This window comes from Carcharhinus amblyrhynchos, chromosome 7 (assembly GCF_965287045.1).
Source record: "Carcharhinus amblyrhynchos chromosome 7, sCarAmb.v2.hapA, whole genome shotgun sequence".
NCBI classification, from domain to species: domain Eukaryota; kingdom Metazoa; phylum Chordata; class Chondrichthyes; order Carcharhiniformes; family Carcharhinidae; genus Carcharhinus; species Carcharhinus amblyrhynchos.
The window spans coordinates 5,359,377-5,373,867 of NC_137330.1; the positions used below are offsets into that span (position 1 = coordinate 5,359,377).

The 14,491-nt window shown below is 47.5% G+C and overlaps 1 protein-coding gene across 1 annotated transcript in view; it reads left to right on the forward strand.

Annotated features, from left to right (window-relative positions):
* LOC145345410 (potassium voltage-gated channel subfamily KQT member 5-like) overlaps positions 1–14,491 on the forward strand; it is a 183,628-nt gene that overhangs the window by 117,710 nt on the left and 51,427 nt on the right. The window contains 2 exon segments of the mRNA XM_080193226.1: positions 6,997–7,087; positions 13,858–13,984. Coding sequence (XP_080049352.1) covers positions 6,997–7,087; positions 13,858–13,984 — 218 coding nt within the window.

Sequence of the window (14,491 nt, forward strand, 5' to 3'; positions counted from 1 at the left end):
GAACAGGAGGAGGCCATTCAGCCCCTCGAGTCTGTTACACAGGAACAGGAGGAGGCCATTCAGCCCCTCCAGCCTGTCATGCAGGAACAGGAGGAGGCCATTCAGCCCCTCAAGTCTGTTACACAGGAACAGGAGGAGGCCATTCGGCCCCTCGAGCCTGTCCCACAGGAACAGGAGGAGGCCATTCAGCCCCTCGAGCCTGTTACACAGGAACAGGAGGAGGCCATTCAGCCCCTCCAGCCTGTCCCACAGGAACAGGAGGAGGCCATTCAGCCCCTCCAGCCTGTCATGCAGGAAGTTAGGGGGGATCCCATGGTTCACACTATGTAACGGGGCCAGTAATTTCAGAGTGTTAGCTGTGAGCTTTGACCCAGTACTGGGTAATAATCAGCAGTGAGAGGCGTGTATCCTAGTTCAGGGAAATACTCTGAGAACACAGCTCGAGGCCAGTGTTCAGGAAGTTATTCTCCCAGCGTTTCTGGGGAGCTAATGGATTCCTGAAAATGGATTTGAATCCAGGACCCTCCTCGCTGTGAAGTCAGGAGGTAGCCAGAGGGAGACCTGCACAGTTTGACAGCGGAGAGTTTGCTCCCTGATAGCCATTGATTCCAGTTTGGTTCAGGCTCCTTGATGCCACACTCGGTCGAATGTCAAAGGCTGTCACTCTCTACCTCACCTCTGGAGTTCAGCTCCTTTGTCCGTGTTTGAACCAAGGCTGTAATGTGGTCAGGAGCTGAGTGACCCTGGAGAAACTGAGTGTTAATGAATTATTTATTCCTGCCCAATAGCACAGCCGATGATATTTCACTGATAATTGACAGTAGGCTGACGGGGCAGCTGTAGATTTGTTGGATTTATCCGGTTTAACACTATTCCCACTTCAGGAATATTGCCTGACACTTCCCCCGTATCAGTTCATCTGCTGCTCAAACCTCCATTCATGCCTTTGTTACGGGCAGCACGGTGGCACAGTGGTTAGCACTGCCGCCTCACAGCGCCAGGGACCCGGGTTCGATTCCCAGCTTGGATCACTGTCTGTGCAGATTCTGCACATTCTCCCCATGTCTGTGTGGGTTTCCTCCGGGTGCTCCTGGTTCCTCCCACAGTCTGAAAGATGTGCTGGTTAGCTGCATTGGCCATGCTAAATTCTCCCTCAGTGTACCTGAACAGGCGCCAGAGTGTGGCAACTAGAGAATTTTTCACAGTAACTTCATTGCGCTGTTAATGTAAGTCCACTTAGTATAGAATGAAAGAATCCCTACCGTACACAAGGAGGCCATTCAGCCCATTGAGTCTGCACCAGGCCCTATCCCCATAACCCCACGCTGCTAATTTACCCTGACACCAAGGGGCAATTTAACAAGGCCAATCAACCTAAGCTACACATCTTTGGACTGTGGGAGGAAACCCACGCAGACACGGGGAGAACGTGCAGACTGCACACAGACAGTGACTCAAGCCGGGAATCGAACCCTGGTCCCTGGCACTGTGAGGCAGCAGTGCTAACCGCTGTGACACTAATAAATAAATTAATGTTCACCCACTCTAATATCCCCACTTGTCCTTTCTCTTTACCTTAAAGCTATTATATCAGTTCTAGTTGCTGCTATTATTTCTGTTTGGGGAGGATATAACTGGACAGTTTCCTTTGATCGCCCAATTTGTGTTAGTGTGCGAGTGTGAGCAATTCTCCAGAGGGTGGTAACCTGACCCTGAGGTGTGAAATGACATGAAGAAATGAAGGGAGGATAGAGGCACTGTGTGAGAGCAACTGTCTGCATTTACTGAGTGTTTGTATTTGATACGCTGCCCCCAATTTCATTGTTTGTTATTTTCTTTGTCTGTAAATGTTAACGTCTGCTGGAATCCAACATGTGAGCCAAGCCAGAGGACCTGAGGGGCTCTTTAAATAACTAATCAAACAAAGCTCATTTATTAACTTACACTCAGAATATTGTGCTTGTCGGGACCTCCACGAGTTTACATAAAGAATTCACCCTGGTTTTACTGGTGATAGGATTGCTACAGAACAGAAAGAGGCCATTCAGTCCATCTGTAGCAACAACACCCTATCCAGGCCCTATCCCCGTAATCCCCGTACCCTGTTAATCTACACATCCCGGGACACTAAAGGCTCCATTTTGATTCTAAGTGCTGGGTGGATTTGTAGACCTGGGAGTGTTTCAGGTCTGGCTTTTAAACCCGTTCTCAGGCCCCCTCACACACTGTGTCTGAAAAAATATCAGCCAGTCCGAACTGTGCTGCGGGAATCTGTGAGAGGGGCTTAACACACCCGAAACCCTGCAGCTCCGATCGGAGCCTCCAACCGATACATCTCTCCCGGGCTGGATAATGCACCCCCTGAACCCCACAGACATTGTCCCGTGCCCATAACATAACTGACCCGCTTATCGCCATCCCCCCTGCCAACCGGACCGATCGAGGGTCCCCCCCCCCCTTTCCCCCCATTGATCTCAGGCAGTGTGGCAGCAGACCCCCCCCTTTATCCATCACTGGTCTTGGCCGATCCCCTCGCCCCTGCCCATGCAGACAGCTGGTGGATGCTGAGCACTTACCTCCTCACTAACTGGAGCGCCCCAGTCGGATTTCTACGGGGCATTTCTGTGTCACGCTGATTCTGGGTGGGCGAACGCAGTGGTAATGGGGCAAGTGCCGGTAAACTCAGCTGTGCAGCCCAGGGTCCGAATCCCGATCCTTAATACCCCGGTGACAGTAAATACCTGGAGTGATTGCTGTAAGAGATGGGTTCATGAATCCCCTTCAGGGAGGGGGGTATCTGCCTCCCTTACTGGGTCTGGTTAACATGTGACTCCAGATCCAATGTGGTTGACTCTGAAATGGTCCAGCACACCACTGGTTCCAGGGGTAATTAGGGATGGGCAGTAAATGCAGGCCTAGCCAGCGATGTCCACGTCTCCCCAGTTAATAAAAAGTTGTGAAAAGGCACATCAGATCCAATACAGCCAACCCCCTCCACCACCATCCCGGCCCCCACTGGGAGTGGCTCTCTCCAGCAGAGTTCACCACTGCTCCCCACTAACGGGGTATAGGGCCACTTCACCCCGCTGCTGAGGGCAGAAGCCTTTGAGACCTTCGGGGGAGGCCACATGGGCAGTGCCAGCCTGGCACCCTGGCACTGCCCACCAGGCACTGGACAGTGCCAAAGGGGTGAAGCCGGAGGAGAGTCGATGGGTGGAGGAGGGTGATCCACTGCCCCTCTACAAGTGGGAGAGGAAGTGAAGGGGTGATTGGGGCTGGCCATTGGTGGGGTAGGTCATGTCTGGGTTGAGAGGAAGGGAGGTCCGGGTGGGTGGGTGCTCAGGAAAGCTGGCAATTGGAGTGTTCCAGGGAAGACCAGCAGAAAGTCTGCTCTGAGGAATCAGCGCACGTGCAGTGCCCCGCTCAGCGCTATACCACCAGACTCTCAGGGGGGAACAGGCCCCACCCATCACTTTCCAGTGTGAGTCACTCACAGGATCTTTGCTTCGCTCAGAGTGTTGGCGATTCCATACCCGTGAGTACGCCCAAAAGACAGGCAGGAGATTCTCCCACTTTCCCACCCATTAGTTTTATTTTGGGAGAATCCCAGCCTACATTCCTCCTCTTTCCTTCTCCCTTGTGTACTCTATGAACAGTATGCTTTGTCTGTACAGCATGCAAGAAACAATACTTTTCACTGTATCCCGATACGTGTGACAATAATAAATCAATTTATCACATTGGAAAGCGTTTAAACTGAGAAACAACGGAGAAACTTCCTCAAACTCTCTTCATATAAAATGCTGACACGCAGCAAGGAAATGAATGGGAAAATTTGCCTTTCAAAGAGAAGCATTTCCTCATATTTAGCTTTTAATTTTGATTGATTTATTTTAGCACCAACATAGCACAACTGGGCACAGATCCAATGTAAAAAGATTCTTTATTTCATTTTAATTCTGATTTAATCCCCAGTTACCTTCAGGGTTTCCAGCAGTGGATTCAGTTGGAATCTGAGTCAATCGTGTGCAATGGACTGATCTATTCCTCAGGCTGCAGTTTATTAGAAGTTGCTGAAAATGCCCTCAGATTAACCTGGGTTTACACGATGTGTTTGGAATTGACCTGTTTAGTCCCTCCTGTAGAGCCCACAGACAGGAATGGTTTAATAGAAACATCGAAGGCTGGAGCAGGAGGAGGCCATTCAGCCCTTCGAACCTGCTCCACCATTCATCATGACCATGGCTGCTCATCAACTCAATAACCTAATCCGACTTTCTCCCCACAGCCTTTCACCCCATTCACCCCAAGTTCAGATCCAGCTGCCTCTTGAATCCATTCAATGTTTTGGCAACACCTACTTCCTGTGTTAATGAATTCCACAGGCTCACCGCTCTTTGGGTGAAGAAACGTCTCCTCATCTCTGTCCTAAATGGTCTGGCCCGAATTCTCAGACTGTGAGCCCTGGTTCTGGACTCCCCTCACCCTCAGGAATATCCTCCCTGCATCCACCCTGTCTGGACCTGTTTGAATTTTAGAAGTCTTTATAAGATCCCCCCCTCATTCCAGTGAACTTCAGTGTAAACAATCCTAATCTCTCCTCATCATCCCCAGGATCAGCCTGGTAAACCTTCGCTGCACTCCCTCGAGAGCAGGGACATCCTTCCTGGTTCCTGATCTTAGATACTGCGCTGAGGGAGATTGTACTGGAGATTATCTTCCTCGAGGGAGGAAGGAATGTGCAAAAAAAAGAAAAGAAACCTAGAATCTATCGAAAACCAAAAGAGATGCATGTTCCAACCTTCACAACACTAAGGGTGAATGGGTCAGTTTCCAAATATAATGGAATAATTAATGTTAAACTTTTAAGAAATAGTTGGAAGATTGAATTGAGTATTTTATTGCACATTGTGAGAAAATTGCTGAACAATTATTCCTGGATTGCTTGAGACAGGAAGTATCGATAATATTGTGAGTCCAAACTTCCCTTTCAGTACTAACTCGATGTAAAAAGTGGAACCGATGACATGAGGCAACAAGCGAGAGTTTTTGGGATTGTATTTGTGAGTCTTAGATTGCAGGTAGGATATGAGGTCAGTTCAGGACATCACAGTGCAGGGGAAGGGTATTATCACCCCCAGAGAGAGTGCCGGAAAGATATCGGAGTGAAGTGAGAATTTTAGCTGGGAGGGAAAGTCGGATAAATTCGGATTCTTCCCTTTGGGGAAGTGGAGGTTGGCGGGAACTTTAACTGAGGTGTATATAAAATTATAATATATGAGGGCCCTCGACAGGCCGAATAGGAAGCATTCGCCTTTGCAGACAGGTCAATAATCACGGGGCAGAGATTGAAAACAGGGATTAGGGGGAAGTCGAGGAGATATTTTTATCACCGTGAGAATAGTGGAAGGCTGGAATTAACCGCCCGTCAGGATGGCAGAATCAGAAAGCTTTAAAAGAGATTTGAATGTTGAGCTGTGAAAAGCTGCACACGGTGGCACAGTGGTTAGCATTGCTGCCTCACAATGCCAGTGACACGGGTTCGATTCCCGGCTTGGGTCAGTGTCTGTGCGAAGTCTGCACATTCTCCCCATGTCTGTGTGGGTTTCCTATGGTTCCTCGCACAGTCCAAAAGACGTGCTGGTTAGGGTGCATTGACCATGCTAAATTCTCCCTCAGTGTACCCGAACAGGTACCGGAGTGTGGTGGCTAGGGGATTTTCACAGTAACTTCATTGCAGTGTTAATGTGAAACTAATAAACCTAAAGTTAAGAGTTCAAAGATGGAATTAAGCTGGACAGTTCTTACGCTGATTTGTGGTGAGTGTCCCTTTAAGGACAGCACAGCAGAAGAGAGGGAGGTTTGAGGGACCAAGTTTTACTTACTTATTTATTCATGTTACCAGTAGGCTTACATTAACACTGCAATGAAGTTACTGTGTAACTCCCCCAGTTGCCACACTCTGGTACCTGTTTGGGTACACTGAGCATGGTCAATGCACCCTAACCCCCACATCTTCCAGACTGTGGGGGGAAACCGGACACCCCGTTTCCCCCCCCGAGTGGATACACCACCCGTCTGATTGTATCGAAAAAATACCCCACAATCACTCCGCACAGCTCATAAACTTCAACCGTTTCTGTAAGAGTTTCTGTTCCTCCGTACTCCGAATCACCCACACTGTACCCCATGGGCATTCATACCTCCGATAGACCCTCCCTCAGATCGACCCTCCCTCAGATACACCCTCCCTGTGACAGACCCTCCCTCAGACAGACCCTCCCTCAGATCGACCCTCCCTCAGACAGACCCTCCCTCAGACAGACCCTCCCTCTGACAGACCCTCCCTCAGACAGACCCTCCCTCAGACACACCCTCCCTGTGACAGACCCTCCCTGTGACAGACCCTCCCTCAGACAGACCCTCCCTCAGACAGACCCTCCCTCAGATCGACCCTCCCTCAGACAGACCCTCCCTCAGATAGACCCTCCCTCAGACAGACCCTCCCTCAGACAGACCCTCCCTCAGATCCACCCTCCCTCAGACAGACCCTCCCTCAGACAGACCCTCCCTCAGACAGACCCTCCCTCAGACAGACCCTCCCTGTGACAGACCCTCCCTGTGACAGACCCTCCCTCAGACAGACCCTCCCTCAGACAGACCCTCCCTCAGACAGACCCTCCCTGTGACAGACCCTCCCTCAGACAGACCCTCCCTGTGACAGACCCTCCCTGTGACAGACCCTCCCTCAGACAGACCCTCCCTCAGACAGACCCTCCCTCAGACAGACCCTCCCTCAGACAGACCCTTGTCTGTCTCAGTCACTGCTCCAGATGGAATTTTCCCAGCACGTCCGCCTGTGGTTTGTACCATCCCGCCCGAGACCACTGGAGAATGCTGAGAATCTCTGAGCCTCGGGTCGGGCGTGCCGGTTAAATTCCAGCCGAATTATCCAAGCCCGTTTTATAAGTGACCGTCTCCTCTTTTTGTTCACAGATTTGTTCTGGTGTTCAGCTGCTTGGTTCTGTCTGTACTTTCTACAATCCCGGAACACACCGTCCTGGCCTCACACTGTCTCTTCATCCTGGTGAGGGTCTTTAACACAGCATTGCCTGTGTAGGGGTGGGGTGGGGGTGTGGGGTGGGGGTGGGGGTGGGGGTGGGGGTGGGGCGGGGGTGGGGGCGGGGGTGGGGCGGGGGCGGGGGTGGGGGTGGGGTGGGGGCGGGGGCGGGGGCGGGGTGGGGGTGGGGGTGGGGCGGGGGCGGGGGCGGGGGTGGGGGCGGGGGCGGGGGTGGGGGTGGGGTGGGGGTGGGGGCAGGGGCGGGGGTGGGGGTGGGTTGGGGGCGGGGGTGGGGGTGGGGGCGGGGGCAGGGGCGGGGGTGGGGGTGGGTTGGGGGCGGGGGTGGGGGCGGGGGCGGGGTGGGGGTGGGGTGGGGTGGGGGTGGGGGTGGGGTGGGGGTGGGGTGGGGGTGGGGATGGGGTGGGGGCGGGGGTGGGGGTGGGGTGGGGGTGGGAGTGGGGGTGGGGGTGGGGTGGGGTGGGGGTGGGGGCCGGGGGGTGCCCACCAGCAATTGAAACAGAAGCTGTGACCTTGCGGCCTGCTCCTGCTGATCTTGACAGTGAATAATTCTGTCTTTTAAACCTAATGCTCCCAATTCTAAATGGAAATCACAACGGTTCCAAATCTGCTTTGTCAGAAAGTGCAGAAAGAGGCCAGAGTATGACAGGCCTGAGTGAATTCACATTCTGCAAATGGATTTACAGGAACATCATTCACATCGAAAAATCACAAAACCCATCAGTGCAAAATATTCCAGCGTTAAACGTCCCTCTCACCCCACCAGGGTTCAGGGTAAACACATTCCTTTCAGAGTGAAGGGCGAGTAGAAATAGGGAACCCCGGATGAGTCAGGATATTGAGGCCCTGCTCAGGAAGACGAAGAAGGCACATGACGTGTACAGACAGCCGGGATCAATGGATCCCTGGAAGAGTGGAGGGGGTGTAGGAGTCGGGGTAAGAGAGAAATCAGGAGGGCAAAAGGAGCACACAGGTTTGTTTTAGCAGATAAGGCAAAGCAGAATCCAAAAAGCTTCTACAAATACATAAAGGGTAAAAGGGTAACTAGGGAGAGAGCAGGGTCCCTGAAGGGTCAACAAGGTCATCTATGTGTGGATCACAGGAGATGGGTGAGATCCGAAATGAATATTTCTCCTCAGTATTTACCGTTGAGAAATGCATTGGTGTTAGGCAGTTTGGAGAAATTAGTAGCGATGCCGTGAGGAGTGTACGTATTACAGAGAAGGAGGTGCTGGAAGTCTTAAAGCGCATCAAGGTAGATAAATCCCTGGGGCCTGATTCCAGGATGCTGTGGGAGGCTGGAAAGGAAACTGTGGGTCCCTGAGCAGAGATATTTGAATCATCATCAGCCACAAGTGAGGTACCTGAAGATTGGAGGGTGGCAAATCTTGTGCCATAGTTTAGAAGGGCTGCAGAGAAAAGCCTGGGAACTACAGGCCAGTGAGCATCACGTCTGGGTACATTGTTAGAAGGTATTATGTGAGGCATTTAGAGTAAGGACTGATTAGAGACGGTCAGCGTGGCTTTGTGAGGGGAAAATCATGTCTCACAAATTTGATTGAGTTTTTTGAAGGGGTGACCAAGAAGGTAGATGAGGGCAGTGCAGTTGATATTGACTACGTGTATTTTAGCAAGGCCTTTGACAAAGTACCAATGATAGTTTGCACAAGGTTAAATCTCACATGATCCAGGATGAGGGAGCCAATTGGATAAAAATATTGGCTTGATGATAGAAGCCAGAGGGTGATTGTAGAGGGTTGTTTTTCAAACTGGAGGCCTGTGACCAGCAATGTGCCTCAGGGATCGATGCTGGGTCCACTGTTATTTGTCATTTAAATTAACGATCTGGATGGGAATATAGGAGGCATGGTTAGTAAGTTTGCTGATGACCCTAAGATTGGTGGCATAGTGAACAGTGAAGAAAGTTATCACCGATTGCAACAGGATCTTGGTCAATTTCACCAGTGGGCTGACGAATGGCAAATGGAGTTTAATTTAGATAAACGTGATGTGATTCATTTTGGTAGATTGAACCAGGGCAGGACTTACTCAGTTAGTGGCAGGTCATTCAGGAGAGTTACAGAACAAAGAGATCTAGGGCTCCAGGTTCATAGCTCCTTGAAAGTGGAGTCACAGGTGGACAGAGTGGTGAAGAAGGCATTCGGCATGCTTGCCGAATGGTCAGAACATTGGATACAGGAGTTGGAAAGTCTTGTTGAAGTTGTACAAGACATTGGTAAGGCCACACTTGGAATACTGTGTGCACTTCTGGTCATCCTATTATAGAAAGGATATTATTAAACTAGAAAGAGTGCAGAAAAGATTTACTGGGATACTACCGGGACTTGATGGATTGAGTTATAAGGAGAGCCTGAATAGACTGGGACTTTTTTCTCTAGAGCGTAGGAGGCTGAGGGGTGACCTTATAGAGGTCTATAAAATAATGAGGGGCATAGACAAGGTAGATAGTCAATATCTTTTCCCAAAGGTAGGGGCATTAGAGGGCATAGGTTTAAGCTGAGAGGGGAGAGATACAAAAGTGTCCAGAGGGGCAATGTTTCCCACAGAGGGTGGTGAGTGTCTGGAACAAGCTGCCAGAGGTAGTAGTAGAGGTGGGTACAATTTTGTCTTCTAAAAAGAATATAGACAATTACATGGGTAAGATTTATAGAGAGGAATATGGGCCAAATGTGGGCAATTGGGATTAGCTTAGTGGTTAAAATTGGACAAGTTGGGCCAAAGGGCCTGTTTCCATGGGGTATGACCTCTATCCTGAACCTTCCTCCCCCCACACTCACACTCATCCCCCACCCACACACCGACATCTCCCTGACACTCCCATCACTAAGAACCCATTTTCCTGGGATGCAATCACAGATAAAGCATTCATTAAAAGATAAATTTTGGCCTAAAAATAATGGAGAAAATAGGACCACTTTTCTTCCAGGGAACAGCGTAACGTCATTTAACAGAGAGCAAAGAGCAAATATAGTCTTAGAATGACGGACATGCAGCAATCGTCAGCAAAGAAACGCTTCAGGGAGTTAAATAAGTGCTTATTATCAGTGTGTCACTGAGTTAAATCAGTGTTTATTATCAGTGTGTCACTGAGTTAAATCAGTGTTTATTATCAGTGTGTCACTGAGTTAAATCGGTATTTATTATCAGTGTGTCACTGAGTTAAATCAGTGTTTATTATCAGTGTGTCACTGAGTTAAATCACTGTTTATTGTCAGTGTGTCACTGAGTTAAATCAGTGTTTATTGTCAGTGTGTCACTGAGTTAAATCAGTGTTTATTATCAGTGTGTCACTGAGTTAAATCACTGTTTATTGTCAGTGTGTCACTGAGTTAAATCAGTGTTTATTCTCAGTGTGTCACTGAGTTAAATCAGTGTTTATTGTCAGTGTGTCACTGAGTTAAATCAGTGTTTATTGTCAGTGTGTCACTGAGTTAAATCAGTGTTTATTATCAGTGTGTCACTGAGTTAAATCACTGTTTATTGTCAGTGTGTCACTGAGTTAAATCAGTGTTTATTATCAGTGTGTCACTGAGTTAAATCAGTGTTTATTATCAGTGTGTCACTGAGTTAAATCAGTGTTTATTATCAGTGTGTCACTGAGTTAAATCAGTGTTTATTATCAGTGTGTCACTGAGTTAAATCAGTGTTTATTATCAGTGTGTCACTGAGTTAAATCAGTGTTTATTGTCAGTGTGTCACTGAGTTAACTCAGTGTTTATTATCAGTGTGTCACTGAGTTAAATCAGTGTTTATTATCAGTGTGTCACTGAGTTAAATCAGTGTTTATTGTCAGTGTGTCACTGAGTTAAATCAGTGTTTATTGTCAGTGTGTTACTGAGTTAAATCAGTGTTTATTATCAGTGTGTCACTGAGTTAAATCAGTGTTTATTATCAGTGTGTCACTGAGTTAAATCAGTGTTTATTATCAGTGTGTCACTGAGTTAAATCAGTGTTTATTATCAGTGTGTCACTGAGTTAAATCAGTGTTTATTATCAGTGTGTCACTGAGTTAAATCAGTGTTTATTATCAGTGTGTCACTGAGTTAAATCAGTGTTTATTATCAGTGTGTCACTGAGTTAACTCAGTGTTTATTATCAGTGTGTCACTGAGTTAACTCAGTGTTTATTGTCAGTGTGTCACTGAGTTAAATCAGTGTTTATTATCAGTGTGTCACTGAGTTAAATCAGTGTTTATTATCAGTGTGTCACTGAGTTAAATCAGTGTTTATTATCAGTGTGTCACTGAGTTAAATCAGTGTCTATTCAGTGTGTCACTGAGTTAACTCAGTGTTTATTCAGTGTGTCACTGAGTTAACTCAGTGTTTATTCTGTGCACTCTGTCCCAGTGTACGCACACACACAGCTTTGATTTGAAGTTTCTGTGACTTCCCCACAAGCAGAAATCATTGAAATCCTGTGCATTGTATTGGAAGATTTTGATCTCTAACAATTTCAATGTGCAGTGTTTTGTAAAGGGTTCAGTTCAAAGGGTTTTCATCATCTTCCAGCCACGTTTGTTTGTTTGGATTTTCCTTCACAGTTTGACTGCACCTCAAGTACCCCATTGATCCTGATCCTCACTCATCCCCTCAGCTCTTTCAACTCCAGTGGGAACCAGCCCAGCCTGACTGGCGCTTCCTCATAAGACAGCACATGTATTCCACATATCAATCAATAAACCTCCTCTGACTTCCTTCCAGCGTCTTTATATCCTTCCCTAAATAAGGAAATGTGTACGCTATTTGTGATGTGGTCTGGCCTTTATCATACCATCGCTTGTTCTTTTTTTCCCAAATAAAGGAGTGGAGATTGTAGTTTTTTTATTCATTCATTGGACATGGACATTGCTGGCTGGGCCAGCATTTATTGCCCATCCCTGGTTGGCCGAGAGCAGTTGAGAGTCAACCACATTGCTGTGGTTCTGGAGTCCCATGTGTTGATCCTACAGAAGGAAATCTTCAGTTGTAAGCAAGAAAATAAAACTTACCCCAATTGATAAAACAAAGGAAAAGTTTTAGTAAAGAAACTTCATTACTCCAACACTTGAGGCCTCACCCTGAGCCACTCCAAACCCCCCACAAATTCTTATTTATACCGAGTCAGCTGATCACCACATCATTTTGGTATTGGTTACATAGTTTACTGGGTCAGCTGACCCTCACAGTTTCTTACCATCAGTCACACTGCAACACATCCAATGTTATCGCTGGTTACATTCTAACAACATGTAGGCCAGACCTGGTAAAGACATCAGTGAACCAGATGGGTTTTTCTGACAACGGTTTTATGGTCATCAGTAGATTCTTAATTCCAGATTTTTTTTTACTGAATTGAAATTCCACCACCTGCTATGGCAGGATTCGAACCCAGGTCCCCTGGAACATATGCTGAGTTCCTGGATTAATTGTCTAGTGATAATACCACTAGGCCATCACCTCCCCACAGTGGTGTACTAAACAGATTTTCACCTGTTTCTGTGCCTAATAATTCCTGGAACAGGAAACTATCTGTCAGTCTTGTGTGGGCATATACACACGCACACACACTCTCACACTCACACTAATACACATGCACACAGAAAGACTGGATACAGATAAAGATAGTGCAATTTTATAGATTATAATTAATTCAATCACTGATTTATGAATTCCACTCTCCCATATGGCAGGCCTGTGGTTTCTTAAATGAACACCCATGTCCCATAAATGAAATTTAAAAGCTCAAATTCAATTCACCGCTTAATCGAAGCCATGAGAATATGAGTTCTGGTTCGATGAGTCTACACTGTTCTCTATGGTTAATATATCCTTCCTGATAAGCAATGAGGTGGCTGAAGAAGGCTCTCTCCAGCTCCATGCCCCAGCACTAACCTTTGAGTAGCAGGAAGGTTTCCAGCTTGCTGCCTTGTTCTTATTCAGCCATGGGACGTGGCCATCGCTGGCTGGGCAGCATTTATTGCCCATCCCTAGTTACCCTTTGGAGGGCAGTTGAGAGTCAACCACATTGCTGTGATCTGGACCCACATGTAGGCCAGACCAGGTAAGAACAGCAGATTTCCTTCCCTAAAGCAACCAGAATGGAGTATTTCTGACAATCGACACTGGTTTCATGGTCATCAGTAGATTCTTCATTCCAGGATTTGTTTTAATTAAATTTAAAATTCCACCATCTGATGTGGTGGGATTCGAACCCAAGTCTCCAGAACGTTAGCTGAGCTCCTGGATTAATGGTCTAATGACAATACCACAAGGCCATCACTTCCCCTCGGCTTGGTGGCAGCATTTGATTTTGGATGATGATAAACTCGTGCTAATTGATTATGAGAATTATTTCCAGACTTAGAGTCATAGAGGTTTAGAATGATAGAGGTTTATAGCAGGGAAACAGGCCCTTCAGTCCACATTGTTCATGCTGTCCCTTTTTTTAACCACAAAGCTAATCCCAATTGTCTGCATTTGGCCCATATCCCTCTGTACCCATCTTATCCACGTCACTGTCTAAATGCTTTTTAAAGGATAAAATTGTACCTGCCTCTACTACTGCCCCTGGCAGCTTGTTCCAGACACTCTCCACCCTCTGTGTGAAAACATTGCCCCTCTGGACCTATTTGTATCTCTCCCCTCTCAGCTTAAACCCTTACTGATATAACAGTATTGAACTGCTGTTGGTGAGGGTCTGCCTATCCCCCAGCTACGGCTGCCTGGATCTTACACGGTGCCTGTGAGCTGCCATTGATTTGCTGCTCTTTCTGTTGGCAGGAGTTTGTGATGATCGTGGTGTTTGGTTTGGAGTTCAGTATCAGGATCTGGGCCGCAGGCTGCTGCTGCCGGTATCGTGGCTGGATGGGGCGCATTCGCTTTGTCAGGAAACCCTTCTGCGTCATCGGTAAGTGGCATCCTCCGTGTGAAGGTGAGGCAGAGGAGCTGGGCATTCAGATATAGGGTAATGGGCCAAAAACCTCTTTCTCTGCACGTTCTCCCTGTGTCTGTGTGGGTTTCCTCCACAGTCTGAAAGACATGCTGGTTAGGTACATCGGCCATGCTAAATTCTCCCTCACCGTACCAGGACAGGCACTGGAGTGTGGCAACTCAAGGATTTTCACAGTAACTTCATTGAGGTGTTAATGTAAAGTTTATTTATTAGTCACTAGTAAGGGTTACATTAACATTGCAATGAAGTTACTGTGAAATTCCCCTAGTCACGACAGTTCTGTGCCTGTTCGGGTCAATGCACCTACCCCACACATCTCTCCTACTTGTGACACTAATAAATAAACGTTAAACTTTATACAGGAGCCCAAAGATCTGGGTTTTCATCAGTGTTTTGATTTGATTTATTATTGTCACACATATTGGAATATAGTGAAAAGTATTGTTTGTTGCGTGCCAAAGC